The sequence below is a fragment of the Desmodus rotundus genome, chromosome 1, assembly GCF_022682495.2.
Source record: "Desmodus rotundus isolate HL8 chromosome 1, HLdesRot8A.1, whole genome shotgun sequence".
NCBI classification, from domain to species: Eukaryota; Metazoa; Chordata; class Mammalia; order Chiroptera; family Phyllostomidae; genus Desmodus; species Desmodus rotundus.
Window position 1 is genome coordinate 11,323,022 of NC_071387.1, and position 17,859 is coordinate 11,340,880.

At 38.4% G+C, this 17,859-nt stretch overlaps 1 protein-coding gene across 8 annotated transcripts in view; it reads right to left on the reverse strand.

Moving 5' to 3' along the window:
* The window catches only part of CNTRL (centriolin), an 81,025-nt gene extending 63,276 nt beyond the window's left edge, over positions 1 to 17,749 (reverse strand). For 6 of the 8 annotated variants that reach the window (XR_006655749.3, XM_045196966.3, XM_045196965.3 and 3 more), the window contains exons 1-6: positions 17,594 to 17,749; positions 13,066 to 13,289; positions 11,114 to 11,244; positions 6,068 to 6,198; positions 4,345 to 4,486; positions 2,157 to 2,343 (exon numbers count right to left, since the gene is read on the reverse strand). Coding sequence is in view for 7 of the 8 variants with exons in the window: in XM_045196966.3 (XP_045052901.2) it covers positions 2,157 to 2,343; positions 4,345 to 4,486; positions 6,068 to 6,198; positions 11,114 to 11,244; positions 13,066 to 13,258 (784 nt within the window). In the remaining variant the exon portion in view is untranslated. Of the gene's footprint in view, positions 1 to 2,156; positions 2,344 to 4,344; positions 4,487 to 6,067; positions 6,199 to 11,113; positions 11,245 to 13,065; positions 13,290 to 17,553 lie in introns of all 8 variants that reach the window. The other 2 variants (XM_045196964.3, XM_053921142.2) reach the window with 2 other exon arrangements.
* Between the last annotated feature and the right edge of the window lie 110 nt (positions 17,750 to 17,859).

Here is a 17,859-nt window from a genome sequence, read left to right on the forward strand (position 1 = left end):
TATTTTCCAGCGCATCCCACTGCAATGATTCCAATTCTTCAGATTTGTGATGCCTCTTCTCACCTGCAGGCTTTTATTCACACTTTCTGCTTGCAACTGGCTTCCTCTACCCACTACTGGCCTATTTTGCATCCTCCAGGTCTTAGTTTTAAAAATATTTTGAAAAGTCCGCCCTGACTCTACCCTCTCCCTAGGTTAGATGCTTCTCAGGGATGTTCTCATACCACCTTGCCTCTCTGCTGTGGCCCCTGTCACAAAGGGAATTGTAAAATGTGATCAAATAGCTGGTTGTCTGCCTCCCCCACTTAGGCTTTGTGAAAGCAGAAACTGCGTCTATCCACTTCACCACTGGATTCCAAGAGCTCAGCACATTAAAGGCTCCTAATTAATATTCAAAGTCATCATCGCATCATAAGTAATTGATCTACACCCCCACCCCATACTTCTTCTATTTTCTCTCTCTCGGTTGATGACCTGGTATTTCACAAGGAAACAGACCCTACTAGTGGGAACTTCCTCATTTTCCTATCACCAAAGCAACAAAAGAACCCACACCTGCACACATCTCTTCCCTTCAATGGAGAAAGTGTCCTGTCCCGCTTATTAAGAGACAATCTTTCTTCTTTTTCTCTGATCTAATCTTGTCTTCTTAAGGACCAAAAGAATTGAGCCATGACTTGTCTCTCCACTCTGCTCTTGAATATAGCCTTTGCTTCTTTGACTACTGGCTTTGAGGTTTTACGTCATTGGCTTCTGCCCATTTCCTGGTCTGGAAGCTACTGGTGAATTTTTTTTTTTAACTCACTTATTAGGTATTAGAGGGGAGAAATTATGGGGGCAAATTTCAAATCTTCGCCCAAATGTCACTCTTCCATCTATAATCTAGCATTCGTTCTAACCACGCCTTAACTGCTCTTGTCAAGATCATCATCAGATGTTGCCAATCTCATGCACTTCTCTGTGCTCATCTTACTTCTTCATGTCTCAGCAACATTCAACATAGCTGACCACTTCCTCTCTTGAAACCCTCTTCTCTGGGCTTTTGCAACCCACTATTTCCTGGTTTTCTCCTACCTTGTTGGCTTCTCTGAGCTTCCTTAGCTGGCTCCCCTTGCTCATTCCAATACCTGCCTGACTGAGCTAACTGATTCTGGTGGAATTAAATGATCATTTTTACGCTGATGACTCCCAAATTAATAGGTCTAGCATAGATCTCTTTGAACTCCAGGCTCACATTTCCATATCTTTTTGGTTTTCTCATAGAGATTTAAACAGCATTCTAAGTTCTCCCATATTTCCATATAATATCACCATCCAAACACTCAAGCCAGAAGTCTGGGAATTTCCAGTCCATTAAAAAGTGCTGCTGAACCTCCAAAACTGATCTATCAATATACCAAACCCACCACCTAAACACAGGCCATCAACATTTCTAGCCTAGATTTCTGCAGCAGCCTATTCATGTGTCCCTTTAGCTCCATTTTCCTCTGCTCTAAATCATTCTCCATCCTGTATCAATAATGATCCTAATAAATAAACTGGCTTGTCCCCACTCCCAGTTAGAAACTGTCAATGGCTTTCTTCTGCACCTGGAATAAAATCCAAACCCCAAGGACCTGGGCTATCTCCGCCCCCCTCCCCCTCCACACACCTCACACAATCTCTCCAAAGTGTTTTCTTGAGCTATCCCTCCAGTCACACTCATCTTCTTTCAGTTCCCTAACTCACCAGGGTCTATCCAACCTCAAAGTAAAAGCTGCTCCCTCTCTACTCTTGCCTTTGTCTTCAGTTGAAATGTCATTTCCTCATAGAGCCATTCCTTTACACCACACTTTCCGAAAAAAGGGGTTCTCCTCTGCTACTTTATCAGGGTTTACTTGCTTTTTTTGTGTCTGTCTTCTCCACTAAAACACAAGCTGCACTAAGGCCAGTACCCTATGTCTTCCTCACCACCGTATCCTTAGTACCAGATACAGTGCCTGGCTCACAATACATACTCAATGACTATTTGTTGAATTAATTAATTTATGGTGCAACTTTCCATGCAAATTTTAACAGCGTTGTAATGTTCATAATATAATATATTTTTATGGATAATTTCTGGATTCTTCTTTTCCCACCCAAGTTTAATTATTAAAAAAAAAAAGTCACTTTACCCAAACTGAATCTCTCAAAAGCTTCCTGTCTGTCTTGAGTGGTTACTGGCTGACCTTCCAAACTTTCCAGTGAACGGAGGTGAAAAATGGTAAACTGGAAGTAATGAGAAAGGGTAACAACTGGATTTTCAATTAGGATCAGAGAAGTCAAATCTTGAAGTGGTTTCAACTTGCTTACGTCTTGAAGCTGAAATGACATATAACATTATTGGTATAATTTTAAAACCATAAACATACCGAAAAGGAGTAATAAATGTAGGAAATTGCTATTAACATGGCAAGGAATCTATTCACGAAATCCAGTATCAAAAAGTAGTATATGAGGGGAGGAATAAGAAGGAGTATTTGAGTATCTATAGCACATCAGGGCATTATTAGGCATTTCCATGTACTATTTCATTTGTGACTCCTCACAACATCCTATGATATATAGTCATCTTAACTTTATACATGAAGAAACTGAGGTTGTTCAAAGAAGTTAGGTGACTTGCCCAAAGCTCAGGTGTTATAAGTGAATGAAACAGTATTTGAATTTAAATCTGTATACCTATAAACCTTCTGCCTTTTCATTATACTGACTGAACAAATTGAAAAAAATTGGTAAATCTAACTGTCAGATAACAGCTGTAATTAACAGTTAAAAGAAATAAGGATAAGTTTTGAAGTGAGACTTTTATGTTTATCCAAAGATGGATTTTAAAAGGTTGAGAAACTACTACTAATAATTAGTACAAATTATTTATTAGTACAAGTAAATCTTACCCAAGTGAATGTGTATCACTTATTGATACCAATGTCAAATATGAACTGGGATGAAAAGTGACACCAAATTAGAAATAATCATAAATATTTATCGAATGATTTTTCTGTTAACACCAGCTGATGCTGAGTACTAGCTAAGGATCACTATTTGAGGAATATCTGCGGCAAATTTTAGATTCATGGCTACCCTATCACGTCCCAAGCCCCAAGAGTTCCAAGGTGATACTGTACAACAAAGCATGGGGCATGGGCTCTGAGGCTCTTGGGCCATCACAGTGAAGTGGTAGAGAATCACCTTATCATATCTTTATAAAGATGAAATAAGGAATGCATAGACATTGTTCACTGCACAGCATTAAACAAGTATTGTTTATTATTACTGCTTCCATTGTTGAAGGTTTAAGGAATACAACCTAAGAGTTAATGTTTTAAAATTTTTAAAGTATTTTCACATCTATCATTTCACCTGAGCCCATAACACTCCTGTAAAGGAGGCAGAGTAGAGATTGTTTCTCCAACTTAAGCAGTGAGTTTCAGAGAGATGAAGAGTTTCTTCAAGGTCACAGAAGGCAAGTCTAGACACACAGTGGAAGGCACATCTTTTATCTTCTATTTTAAGGCTGGTGTTCTTTAAATTGTAGCATGATTGTTCCAATTTTTAATAAATATAATAAATAAATAAATAAATAAATAATAAATATATTAATTTTTTACTTAGTAATGTTTCTTGAACATCTAACAGTATAAATATCAAAGAAAATCATAAATTACACTCCAGAGAAAAATATACATCATCAGATTATGTGAACCATGATAAAGTTGCTCTATTATAAACAGTTAGTGAGTAACCTCCTAAAACACCTAATACTATAATTGAGATTAATTCATAAATTGGAAAAAAAGAAACTGTCCCAGGCATTCACTGACCTGAATTCTGGTAAAAAGTGTGTGACTTTAAGTAAGAGATTTAACTTCTCTGAGACTATAATTAACAATGGGAGTAAAACTATGGTAACGAACAGTATTATTTATTTATTTATTTATTTAACTGTGCTTTATCATTTATGCTATTACAGTTGTTCTTGCTTTTTCTCCCTTTGCCTACCACCACCCAGCCTCTGCCCCCAATAGTATTTTAAAAATAATTCCTGTACTGTCTTCTTAAAAAGAGTGTTCTGAGGCTTAAATGAAATAATAGATGTGAAAATGCTAAGAGGTCAACTCCCAGGTACCATGGAAACATTAAAACTAGGACTGACTATATTTAATTACCCTAGACAATCCCAGGTTATGTCTGAATTTAATGTTTCATCAAAGGACTACTGACCTTAAAAGAAGAAACCCCATTTTTTTTAAAACTTAGATTTTAACTTTTTCAACAAGTCCAAAAATTTGAAAAACATTCTTGCTATTCTGAATAACTTACCGATGATATCTTGTTGCCTTTCAGATTAAGGACTCGCAAAGATTTTAACTTCTTCCCAAACCATGCTGGAATATGTTCAATTTCATTTCCTGCAAGGTTTAGCTTTTGCAGATTATACATATTCTCTATGCCTTCAATTTTGCTGGAAATCAAAGGGTAAAATCAAACTTAGTATCGTAATAGAGTCCCTCCACTGTATTAAGATTTTATTTACTTTCAGAATGAGGGGGAGGGAGGGAGAAAGAGACGGAGAGAAACATCCATGTGTAAGACAAACATTGATTGGTTGCCTCTTGTACACCCCAAATGGAGACCTGGCCCGCAACCCAGGCTTGTGCCCTAAACTGTAATCCAACCAGAGACCTATTGGCTCGTAGGCCACAGCCCAATCCACTGAGCCACACCAGCCAGGGCCCTCCACTATATTTTTAGAATTAACAACCTTGGTTTTATGTGAGGTTACTTTTCACAATTATAATTTATCAACCCTTTTCATAAATCAGAACCGAAAAAAAGCAGTTAAAAACAAATTCATCACATCATCTTTGGTAAACTCTTCATTACTGTGGCCAGAAATCTTACCTATCTTACTATCAAACTTTATGATCACACAACACAGAAAAGAGTCTGTCTGTGGCATTCTTACTAACCACTGTAAAGAGTACTAGCATTGACAGCCAGGGGAGAGCTGGAAAACCCAACAGCATATAGCGTTATGTGTTACAACCCTGCATAAGAGAAGATGTCAGTAATTATTACCTGAAGTCATTACCAAAAGCTGGTGGACCCCCAGAATAATACTGTATTTATAAACACAAATATTTTAATGAGAATATTTAAATTAATAAAACATTCATCACCCATACTGATGAATTTTCACTGATGAAATATTTTCCCAATTTAATTCCAATTTAATTATCAGTGTAATTACTTGGTCAGGAGAACAGTATATTGGGCAATTATTTCCAAGCTTCTTTATTTTCATTTTAATTTTGCTGAAATTATTTTTATCAGGATCAATTATTTTTATACAAATTTTATATTAAGGATTGATTCATTAGTCAGTTATTTTCCCATTTATTTTTGCCATATTAGAGTTTCTGCCACTGTTAGTTGTTTGTTGGCCATTATATATATCAAGTCTAACATGGGGGGGAAGTATACAGATACAAAGAATTTCGATAATAATGCAGATATCTGCATTATTTGTCTATAACAAGTTTTCTATGTGCAGTTTTAGCTAGTCAATTTTGTGATTATATCTCACAGTAATACATATTATGAAATGGAAACAAGATTGAGAGTATGTTTCTTATATCTATGAGCAAAGAACATCAGGATAAACACACAGGATGAAAATGAGTTGAAATATCTTTAGGATCAAAATTACAGGGTTAAAACATACTGCTTCATGTCAGTTTTCTTAATGTAATAGGCAGTGAATCAAAAAATCTACCTGGGAAAACTTCCTGCCAAAATAGAATTAAGATAAAACTTGGTACTCAAAAAACGTATCTCCTTCTTGATAACACTAGGTAGGTCGTACTTTAGTAATGCCGCGTCAGGAAGGCCGTCATCAACTGCAAAGGGCCAGCCTATCCACGAATAAAAGGATCAAAGTGCCTGCTGTTTCAAAGCTTTCTTTCAGTAACACAGGCAGCATTAGTCTACCTCTAAGAAAGACAATGACCCTGCAATGCTACCTAAAGAAGTGCATACTTACCAGATCTTGTTATATGATAAATTGAGTTCACGTAATTTTAACAGCTTATCCAGTTTCTCAATCTTCCCTATTAGATTATGGCCGAGATTCAGTACTTCAAGTTTAACACATTTTTCCAAATTTTCGATATACTAATTGAAAACAAATGAAAAAATACTTTATACAACAGATGCCCTGACACAGGCACAACATGTAAGTACGTGATCAGTCATAGAGAATAACAAGCCCTTTCTGCTCTCCTAGACAATCCCTTGGCGAGGCTCTCCTTAACCAGGAGTACCAGCTCTACTCTAAGGAGTACCAGCTCTACTCAAGCTGCCAAACTTGACAACTAGACAACACTTCTATAGACTAAGAAGTGCAAGACTGTCCAATAAGAATCCCCCCCCTCAACTTTTCATGCTTCTCCCTCCCTCCTCTCCTTCTTTCTTCAATGTTCAACAAGATATTTAGACTGTTGTATAAACTTACTCATCTCCCCTCCCCATGCACTTACACCTTCAATCTCTTTCTCTCTCCTGGGTCTTCCTCACAAGTTTAAAAACAGTCATTATTAAACAGATATTCATTACGTACTTACTACATACCAGGTGTGGCACCAGGCAATGGAGACAATACCAGTGAAGTAGCCAAGTGCCCTGCTGCAGAAGCTATGTGTCCCACATGCTCAATCTCTTCTATAAAAAATAAATCCCTCACACTGAACTTGTTTTCCTATCAAGCTATCATTTTATCTTTCTTGTTTGCCACCATGTTCTCACAAGAATTATGTACATTTGCTCATTCTGCCTTCCATTCACTCTCATTCTAGTGGTAAGGCAATGTATCTTCTGCCCTTACTACGTATTCCAACAGTTCTCCCCAAGATCGCCATTCATTCATCCCTTCCACAAATATTTACGAATATTTATTTCCTAGGACCTCTTCGGGAACTGGAAATATGGTGGTGAATCAGGAATACAAGGTTCTTGTTTTTATTCACAGAGAAAGATAATAAACAAATGAAAAAATATACAAAATCTTCAGACAGTGAAGCATACTAACAAGAAAATAAAGATGACAAGATGTGGCAGAGTACAAGGCACTAAGAGGACAGATTTTGTCTGTTGTGTTTACTGCTATAGCACTAGTGCCTGGCACACAATGGGTACTAAAGAAATAATTACTGATTGGATGAATAAGAGAAAGTGACTGAGGAGAGGTGGCTAATTGTGACTGGGTCATGAAAGAAGGACTCACAGAGGACGTACACTGAGCTGAGACCCTAATAACAAGAAGCCAGCTGTGCACACACCTGGGGGGCAGAGAATACCAGGCAAAGAAAATGCAAAGGCCCTGAAAGAATGAACTTGGTGGATTTGAGAAATAAAAGGGCTTTAAAATTTATTTTTTATAGAGAGGGGAAGGGAGGGAAAGAGAGAAGGATAGAAACATCCATAGGTTGCCTCTCACAAGCCCCCAAATGGGGGCTCAGCCTGCAACCCAGACATGTGCCCTAACCAGGGATCAAACCAGTGACCTTTCAGTTCACAGGCTGGTACTCAACCCACTGAGCCACCCCAGCCAGGGAAGAAAGGGCTTTTTAATTGACAAGTCCAAGTGACTTCTAAGTTTTCATTCTATTTGACTGTCCTGTGACATTTCATGTCTTCCTTTCCTGCCTTAAGTTTTCCCTCCTTTGGCCTCAATTTATCACCCTCTTGGATTTTCTCCTGTCCCAATAGCTCCTTCAGGCTTCTTCGTTGGGTATGCCTCTCCCGTGCTCTGGTTCTCCTTCACTATTTCTCCTCTTAATCCTAGGCATTCTTCACACTAAGCTCTAAGTTCCCAGAAATCACAAACTAAGCTTATTTACCTCCCTATGTACTCCCACTGCCTAACATAATGCCTTACATAGAGGAGGCAGGAGAAACTCCAAGCCTCACAGGAGAGTTCGTTGGAGAGGCTCTAGGGCCACAGAACCCTAGAATGTACACAAATCCACCCACCCTGGAATCAGCACCAGAAAGGCCCAATTTGCTTGGAACTAGTGGGGGAAGCAACTGAAAGCCAGCTGAGAGCCAAGCAAGCAGCATTGTTCCCTTTCGGACCCCTCCCTCACATACAGTGCCAAACTTAGCAAAGTGGGTTGCCCGCCTTGGTGAATACCTAAGGCTCAGCCCCTTACTACATAACAGGTTTGCTGAGACAAAAAATATGGCCCAAATGAAAGAATAGATCAAAGCCCCCAAGACAGAATTAAGTGATGAAGAGATAGCCAACCTATTAGGTGCAGAGTCCAAAACACTGGTAATCAGGATGCTCACAGAAATGGTTGAGTATGGTCGAAAAATAGAGGAAGAAGTGAAAGCTATGCAAAGTGAAATAAAGAAAAATGTACAGGAACCAACAGTGAAGGGAAGGAAACTGGAATCAAATCAATGATTTGGAGCAGAAGGAAGAGATAAGCATTCAACCTGAACAGAATGAAGAAACAAGAATTCAAAAAAATGAAAAGAGGCTTAGGAACCTCCAGGACAACTTTAAACATCCGAATCATAGGGGTGCCAGAGGAGAAGAGGAAGACCAAGAAATTGAAAACTTACTTGAACAAATAATGAAGGAGAACTTCCTTAATCTGGCAAAGGAAATAAGACTTCCAGGAAGTCCAGGAAGCCCATAGAGTCCCAAAGAAGTTGGACCCAAGGAAGCATACACCAAGGCACATCATAATTACATTACCCAAGATGAAAGATAAGGAGAGAATCTTGAAAGCAGCAAGAGAAAAGCAGAGTTACCTACAAAGGAGTAAGACTCTCAGCTGATTTCTCAAAAGAAACCTTGCAGGCAAGAAGGGGTTAGGAAGAAGTATTCCAAGTCATGAAAGGCAAGGACCTACATCCATGATTGCTCTATCCAGCAAAGCCTTCATTTAGAATGGAAGGGCAGATAAAGTGCTTCCTGGATAAGGTCAAGTTAAAGGAGTTCATCATCACCAAGCCCTTATTACATGAAATGTTAAAGGGACTTATCTATGAAAAAGAAGATAAAAAATATGAACAGTAAGATGACAACCAACTCACAACTACCAACAGCCGAACCTAAAAAAAAAAACACCCCTAAAAACCAAAAACAAACTAAGCAAACAACCAGAACAGGAAGAGAATCACAGAAATGGAGATCACATGGAGGGTTATCAGTGGGGAGGGGGAGGGAGGATAATGGGGGAAAAGGTACAGGGAATAAAAAGCATAAATGGTAGATCCAAAATAGACAGGGGGAGGTTAAGAATAGTATGGGAAATGGAGAAGACAAAGAACTTACATGTATGACCCATGGACACAAACTAAGGTGGGGAAAAGATGGTGGGAGGGGGGCTACAGGGTGGAGGGGAATAAAGAGGAGAAAAAAATGAGACAACTGTAACAGCATAATCAATAAAATATATTTAAAAAAACAAACAAAAGCCTGACGTAATAACCATACAGTAAGGATTTACCACTTTAATATTTCATTTTGAAAATTTTAAACTCCAGTATTTCTCCTTTTTCCTTTTTAATTACATAAGACATAAATATATTCTAATAAAAATTTTAGACAAAACAAAAAATCTCTCTTCATCAGGTCCCTAAGCCCCTGTAAAAAAATCCTTATTCAAAGGTAACCAGTGTTAAGAGGCTGGGGTATATTCATGTACATCCATATATACACATATGGAAGAAAATAATTTTTAAAAAATGTTTGGAGACCTTACTATAAAAAATGTTTTAGAATTTTTTTTTCCATTAAATACACTGTGGACATAGTTGCACATTAATACACAGAGCTTTACCTTAGCTTTAAAGATACTTGATAGTATTTCAAACTCTGTTATTGCACCCTAATTTATTTAACCAATTTCCTATTAACAGGCATTTGGCTATTCCTATTTTTCTATTTTAAATAATGCTTAATAAACATAACTATACAGATTCTTTTTGGATACATGGACAAATACTATCAGTAGAATAGACATTGAGGAATAGAACTGCTGGGTTGATGAGTACAAACTCAGTAACTTTAAACTCAATTGCTGAGTTTTATTTCACATTTCTTTGATACTAATGAAGTTGAAAACATTTCCATGTTAATATTAGCTGCTTACAATACTTTTGTGAATGGTCTGTTCATACCCTTTGAACATTTTCCATTGAGTTGTCTCTCCTACTGAATTGTAGGAGCTCTTTATAGTATGTGGGTACTGTTACGTAAGTTGAAAACATGACCTGCCAGTTTGTTGCTTTTCTTTTAACGTTTTAAACAATACCACAATTTTTCAATAATTAAGTAAGCTAAATCTGGCAATATTTTTCTTTGTGGCAGTAGGGTTGGTGTTTGCTTAGCAGGGCCTTCCCAAGTTAAGATTTAAAAATATATTCTCCTATATTCTTCCCTAGTACTTTCATAGTATTTTTGTTGGTTGACTTTTGTTTTCATTAAGATCTTCAACCTTCTTGAATTCATTTTTGTGACTAATGTAGTAGGCATCGAAGTTTATATTTTTTTCTAATTAAAAAATTAAGGTGACTATTATAATATGTTCATGTTGTGGTTTATGAATTAAAGTAGTAAACACTCGAGAGAAGAGATCAGCAAACTTTCTCTGCAAAAAACCAGACAGTAAATATTTTTGGCTTGGTGGGCCAGATAGTCTCTGTGACAACTATTTATAATATCTCTGCTATTGTGGTGCAAAAACCAGCCACAGACAACATGTAAACAAATGAGTTTGGCTATAAAATTTTATTTACAGAAATAGGCAGCAAGTCCGATTTGGCCTACAGATTGTAGTATGCCGACCCCTTCTCCAGAGTCAATAATGTAAAAAAAATAATAGGTACTCATGAATTTGAAGGTGTCAGATACTTTAGATATAGAACTTTCACTGGAAACAATAAATTTAGGTCTGCTACAAATTAGGAGACATTAGGATAAGATGTTACTATAAATCTAATATCTATTTTTTTCAGTTTCAAAGAACAGAAATATCAAAAAGAATGCCTATATTCAAAAATGTTGGTAACTTACCTTAAATTTCTTGCCGCCATCTCTAGAAAGTGAAAGGTTCAGAGATTTTACCAAGGCCAAATTGTCCTGTTTAGTAAGTTTTTTAATAAGGGCCTCTGTAATATATCGGACTCCTGCATGTGAATCAGCTTCTGAAATTACAGAAACAGATAATTATCAGCAAAGGAAGAGATGAATACTCTGAAAACAAATTGTTTTGATGTTATAAAATAAAAACAAATTTAACATGCAAATGTAAAGACAGCTGGTGAGCTCTAATTGCAATGCTTTAATAATAATATTTTACTTTATATAGCATTCCATAATAATGACAATAACAGTTACACTCTATAAAGACAGAGTGGGACAAAAGTAGGCTTACAGTTGTTTATATGGCAAATAATAAAATAATTAATAAATAATACTACAAGAATAAACTTTGTTTCATGCACTCACAACTATAAACCTACTTTTGCCCCACTCTGCATTAGCTGTGTGCCAAGCTTTCTGCTAAATGCTTTACATTAAAAAATTTTAATTTATACAACAAATCTCTGCGATAGAAATTATTATTCCCATTTATTTAAAAAATAATAATAATTTGCTCAAAATCTTGAGCTAGTAATATGAAAATCCAGGACTTGAATCCAGGCAGGTGAATCCAAAACTTATACTTTTAATCATATACAGCACTGAAGTTTTTAGCAATTAAAAAAATAAAAACCTGATTGGCTGGGGTGGGGTGGAGGGATGGGGAGAAAATGCAGACAATTGTAACTGAATAAAAATAAAAAATAAATTAAAAAAAAAACCCTGGCAGTATTTAGTTTTAGCTTTTTTAAATTCCAATCTAAAGTTCAAAAACGCTTAAATTCTTAAAAATCCTCTTTTCCTTTTTTTTTTTTGATGGTGACAAACTCAAATTTGTTGCTCTTTTAAATAGAGAAGACCACATCATACTTTATAAAGTACTAACCTGATGGATAGCACACCCTGTCCTATGACCTTTCTAGGTATTGCCATCAGAGTTTATTAAAGCCGTGTTACAGTTTACAAAGGCAGAAAGAAAAAAAAAAGAAAACGGCCTCTTGGTTCTTTCTTTGAGTCAGAAAAAAATTAATCCTGAGTTCAGATCCACACTATGGGCCAAAGACACCCTATGATTATTTATAATGAGTTAATATTACATTTATTTTGGTTCAGAATAAAATGATTTTTTAAAATTTGGGCTGCTCTAGGAGAAAAAATGACTAATATTCTAAAATATCAATCAAATTGGAAGTAACAGTATACCAACTGACAGCAAGGGTATAGTCTAAACTCAATGCTGATGATGTTTATTAATAAAAACTGATCACATATTCAGGTCAATAGAGCTTGATGGCTCTGATTCAGTGACTCAGCAAAAAAAAATTACATAGTTTTCTTTTACATTTAATCACATTAAACATATTCTTAGAAAAAAGAACCTATTTTGAAAATAGATTCCCAGACTAGTGGAATGCTTTTAAGAAAACAATAAAAATCTTGGTGGAACATCTGTATGTCCTTATGTGGAAATCAGTCCATTCACAGATGAGCAGTTTTCCAATAAGCAACTGAATAGCCCAAGGGTAGATAACATTTTTATACTGAGTTAAGGCACTCCATTCTGAAGTGAACAGATTTGCCCTTCCCCAAAACCAAGGATGATGGTAAATTTGGCAGATGAGCTTTAAAGCACTCTCCCACTACAGGAAATAAAGCTTCCTAGCTTACTCTTTGTGGAAACTCCCTCTTAGTAAATGCTTTCAGACATCTTCACCCTCACCCAGAAGCCTGTGTCCTCTACTGTCTTTACACAACGTCTGTCAATAAAAACACTAGGTCAAGTTAGTACCAGGTTATATGTTACACTTGGACCAAAAATGTTCAATATTTTCCATCTCTACTTAAAGAGTATGTGGTCAAATTCTTACATTAAAATGCAATACCTTTATGGTCTTGGTAGTCCAAAAGTATAGTGTTTTCATCTGCAATCCCAACTTGCTTACACCACTGTCCTCCAGAATGAAAAGGCAGAATCTCAGATCCTCCTAACGGTGAAAGTGACCTAGATCTCATATTGGCCATAGATGGTGATGGCATCTTCGGTTTGGAAATTTTTTGCTGAGAGCCTTTCCTCATTGCAAGAAAAAAGCCAAGAGTCCACCAAAACCTGTAAGTTTTCAGTATATAGAGCTATCAAAACAATTGATCTATTTCCAGAATTTTCAAGACTACATACTTATCAACTCAGAGGCTATAGATGCTAGGACCCACTCTACTCCAGGCTGGCAAGGGCAGACACTATTTCAAACATTGCCGATCACCGTGCCAGAGGAAAAAAAGAGACCTCCATAGGGTCTTGTAAGGGCACATGCTCCAGCCAGAAGCCTTATCAGTCATTTCTGTTTTCAATTTATTGGCTGGGACTAGTCATAATGCCCTTTCTACCCACAAGGCATCCTAGAATGCAGGAAGCTGAAAATATTTGTCAACCAGCAGTACTTAATACTGATGAGTACACTCTCCTTCCTGAAACAGTTTCTTCCTCTGGCTTCGGGATACCACACTCTCTTGGCATCATCCTGCCTCCCTAGCTACTCCTTGGCCTCCTCTGCAGGCTTACACTCCTCCATTCAATCTTTAAATGTCAGAGTCCTCAAGTCTCTTCTAGCCTCTCTCTAATCACATTTTAAATAATCTAGTACATATCCATGGCTCCCAATGCCACCTGCTTACTGATATTTATATCTTCAATCCAACTTTTCTCTGACTTCCAGACTCCATTCCTGACTGCCTACTTGACACCTCACTGGCATCTTAACTTCAACACCTCTCAACTGAATTTATCATTTCCCCCATTCCTCCCTCATTTTCCTCCCATCCTGTTCCTCCTCCAGCGCTCCCTAAATAGTGAACAATACTCATGGGAATAAGCCAGAGAATTTAATATGACAGCATCACTGAACTCATGATCTGGTTTCTTAAAGTGATTAGTTTGAAGGGAGCAAAAACCTGCTATATTTGTTTTTTAAAAGTGATTATTATTTCACAGTTACACAGTATAATATGGCCACCTGCCTTGTCCCAGCTGTCCAGTTCACTTTAAACTGTAAACTTGTAAGTGTCTTTACCTTCTCTTTCATTTTTTCATGTTAAACCATCCATTTAGGTCAGAAAACCTTCCCACCAATTCACATAACTGTTTATGCCACAGCCACAAGATTTTGGGTCCTGATTTCACAAGCGTGGTAAATGATTTTTTCGTCTTATAGCATACGATTCTGCCACGGAAAAAGTCTCAGTAATATTAATGATTCAGAGCTAAGCTGTACTGGCATTCTCTTTCTAAACAATAATACTCAAACTTGAGAAGAGGTAAGAGGCATGTTTTAAAAGTAAAACTTTATGTATTCCTGAGTTAAATGTAGTTTTCCTGAGGGCAACAGATTAAAAGCCAGAAGAGTGGAAGGTCAAGGTGCAGTTCCCACTTCTACATATGTTTCTCTATCCCGCAGCATGATAGAAAATTATAAAATTAGAATAGCCATATATGCTACACGCTAAAAAAATATGCTTTATATTTTTTTAGTTTCTTGGTTAAAAAAAGCACATCCTAAATTTTTATACAATGCAATTATTTTGTATCCTGCATCTTAGTCTTGTTTCTTAAGTCTTAAAATACTGAACCATCTTGAATTCTTCATAATATCTAACAACCAAGACCCTTTGGGCCTCACTAGACCATCATGAAGTCCTTTGTTACCTGACCTGATCAGAAAACCCTGCCTTACTCACTTATAGAGTTAAAAAAAAAATACATATTAGCATGAATTCCAGAAATCTAGATCAACTCCTTCCTTTCATGAATTGTAACATAAGTCATGGTTCCAAAGTCGCAATGCATTCCCAGATCCCCTCCCTGGGTTGCCATAGCTCCTGTAACGCCTGGACATTCAAACAGTAGAGATGTATTACAATCTTCTAGCATAGTTAACTCACTGAACTGGGCTTAGGGATTTACTGTGTTTTGAGAATGGCTGGCATTATTTCAGGGGTTACCACCTGGAGATAGTAAATCTTGAACTACAATTTAAGGATGTTGTTTGACCGTAGGATGTAGTTAGCAATGACATAAACAAAGACTGAGCAATAGAAAAGAAAAGACAGAGCTGCGAGGAAGGGCTAGAGTGTATAAAGAGGAAGGACAAAAAGAAAATAAAACCAGCTCTGGCTGGTGTGGCTCAGTGGATTGAGCACCAGCCTGACAACCAAAATGTTGCTGGTTTGATTCCTGGTCAGGGCACATGCCTGGGTTGCAGGCTGATTGATGTATCTCTCACACATCAATGTTACTCTCTTTCTCCCTCCTTTCCCTCTCTCTATAAGTAAATCAATAAAATCTTAAAAAAAAAAAAGAAAACCAAACAAAAGTCCAGAGTGTCCAGAGTTGGGGACACATGTTGAAGGTCCACAAGGTGGTCTGCAGAGGAAGAGAAAGCCACTGGAATGATGTGATGACCAGAATCATATGATAAGGCACCAAACCACCACCCATCCTGTCATTCTAAGACTTAGATACCTTCCTTGATCTAACAGTTCACAACTTGGCAGACAGCACACCACCTCTCTCCAGCGTTTCCTGACATTCCTAACTTTCCATCCTCTTCTCTCATCTTCTCTAAAAGGCAGACCTCAACAATCCTCAAACCTTTCATCTCTTCCCACTCCACTCCAATATGCAGATATCCATCCCATTTCTTGACCTCCATATCCCTCTCCATCACATCCCTTAGCCTCTTAATCACATCTCAGTACCTTCCTACAATTCTGCTTTATTCCATACTCTTGGACCCATTTAAATACTTTTACTCTTTAACTTTCTCTAGTCCTAATATTCCCATTCCTCTCCAAAGTCACTAACGCAGTTGCTCTTCTTTCCAAAGGCAATGGTCGACCTCTGCCTCCCATCCTTCATCCCATTCTGACTGCCAACTTTTCCCACGAATCCTGTCCCAACTGTCTCACACTCTACTATTCTCCTCCATTTCTCTACCCTGCTTCAATACTTCTGTATCCACTCTGATTTCCCAACTGTTCCTCCCAGCAAATATTCTGACATCCTAATCCATTCCAGTTCTCCAACTTCCAATTATTTCCCTCCTCAAAGAAGTACTCAACTCCCCACCCATTCCTCTTCATCCCAACATATTACCTAGCTGCTTGCTTTTCCCTTTTCACGCCCAGAAATCTGTGTCCTTCTCTGTCCTATCAACATCCTGAATTCTCATCTCACATCTCTCCACTCTACTCAAGAACCCCAAGACTCCACCTTCCCACACATTTCCATTAATTTATTTATTCAGTCATCCAGTTTTATTGAGCAACTTTGTTGCTCCAAGGACTGTGCTAGGCTCTAAAACTACAGAGCTGAGAAGGCAGGGTTTCTACACTCAGGATGCACAGCAGGATTATACCTCCTATTATATATGTCTCTCCACTAAGTGGTCTCCTTTACAACTTGACTACTGCCTGTATCTTCTAGAGTTTAAGCTACAAGTCAGGAGGGACTCTATTTGACTGCTTGATGCACAATAAATGTTTGTTGAATGAATGAGGAAAGGACTGTTGCAAGGACATTAAGACATTACCAAATTTAAATCCTTGCAGATACTGTATAAGACCAGAATTATTAACCTCACGTACAAGTAGCAGGGCATCATTAAGAATTAGGAGTGTGGATTCTGCAACTAAACAGCCCGAGTTCAACTCCTGATTTTCCTTACTGTGTGACATTAGGTAAATTACTTAACCTCTCTGATTCTCTTTCACTCTTAAAATGGGGATGGTAATCTCCTACAAGTTATTTTAAATACTAAATGAGTTAATATATGCAAATGATTTAGAACTGAATCTGACATATACACTCAAAAGTAATTAGCAATTAGTTTTACAAATGAGAAAACATATGCTCTGGAAGACTAAAGCCCAAAGTGACAGAGCCAGTTAAGTAACACACAAAGTGAAAAAAATCAAGGCTTGTGATAGCAAGTTTTACATCAAAATCCACCTCTTCCTTAACCCTCCTTTTCACACTTCTTCCCAATATCCTAATTCTCATCTTTCTCCATGTACTGTATTCCGCCCGAAACCATGACACCCGCCAGGACAACTAAGTCATCCGTTATCTCTGTCACCTGGCACCCACCGGCCCTACCCTCCTTCTCTCGCGCCGAACACTCTCCTTTACCCTTTATCCCCCAACCACCCCGCACCCCTCACTCCTGACCTCCCCTCCCTTCCGTTTCCAAACCTCCCCACGCCCGTTCCGGGACCTCCCCTCCTTCGCATCCAATCCCAATTCCCAATCACACGCCCCCGCCCCGAGTGCATCCCGAGCTAGTCCAGGCCTTCCCGCCTTTGCCGCGGGCCCCCACCGTTCCGTCTCCGGAAGCCTCAAAACACCTTCGACCGCACCTGGCACTCTGTGCGGAGAAGCGGAGCCTAGCGGGCCCGTGGGCCAAGGCCGGGCGGAGATGCCCCTGTCGCTCCCTTCAGGTGCCTAGCGGCGCGGCAGCCATTTTGTTGTGTTGTGCCGGTTGCCTGGGGGCAGCGCGCGCGCGGCGTGGGCGGGGCCTGCTGCGCCACGCCCCTCCCAGTGCCGTTGGGGGTGGGGCAAAGCTTCCCACAGCCCGTGGTGTCCCAGCCCCGGCGCGCGAAGGCGCGGGGAATCCTTGGGCGCG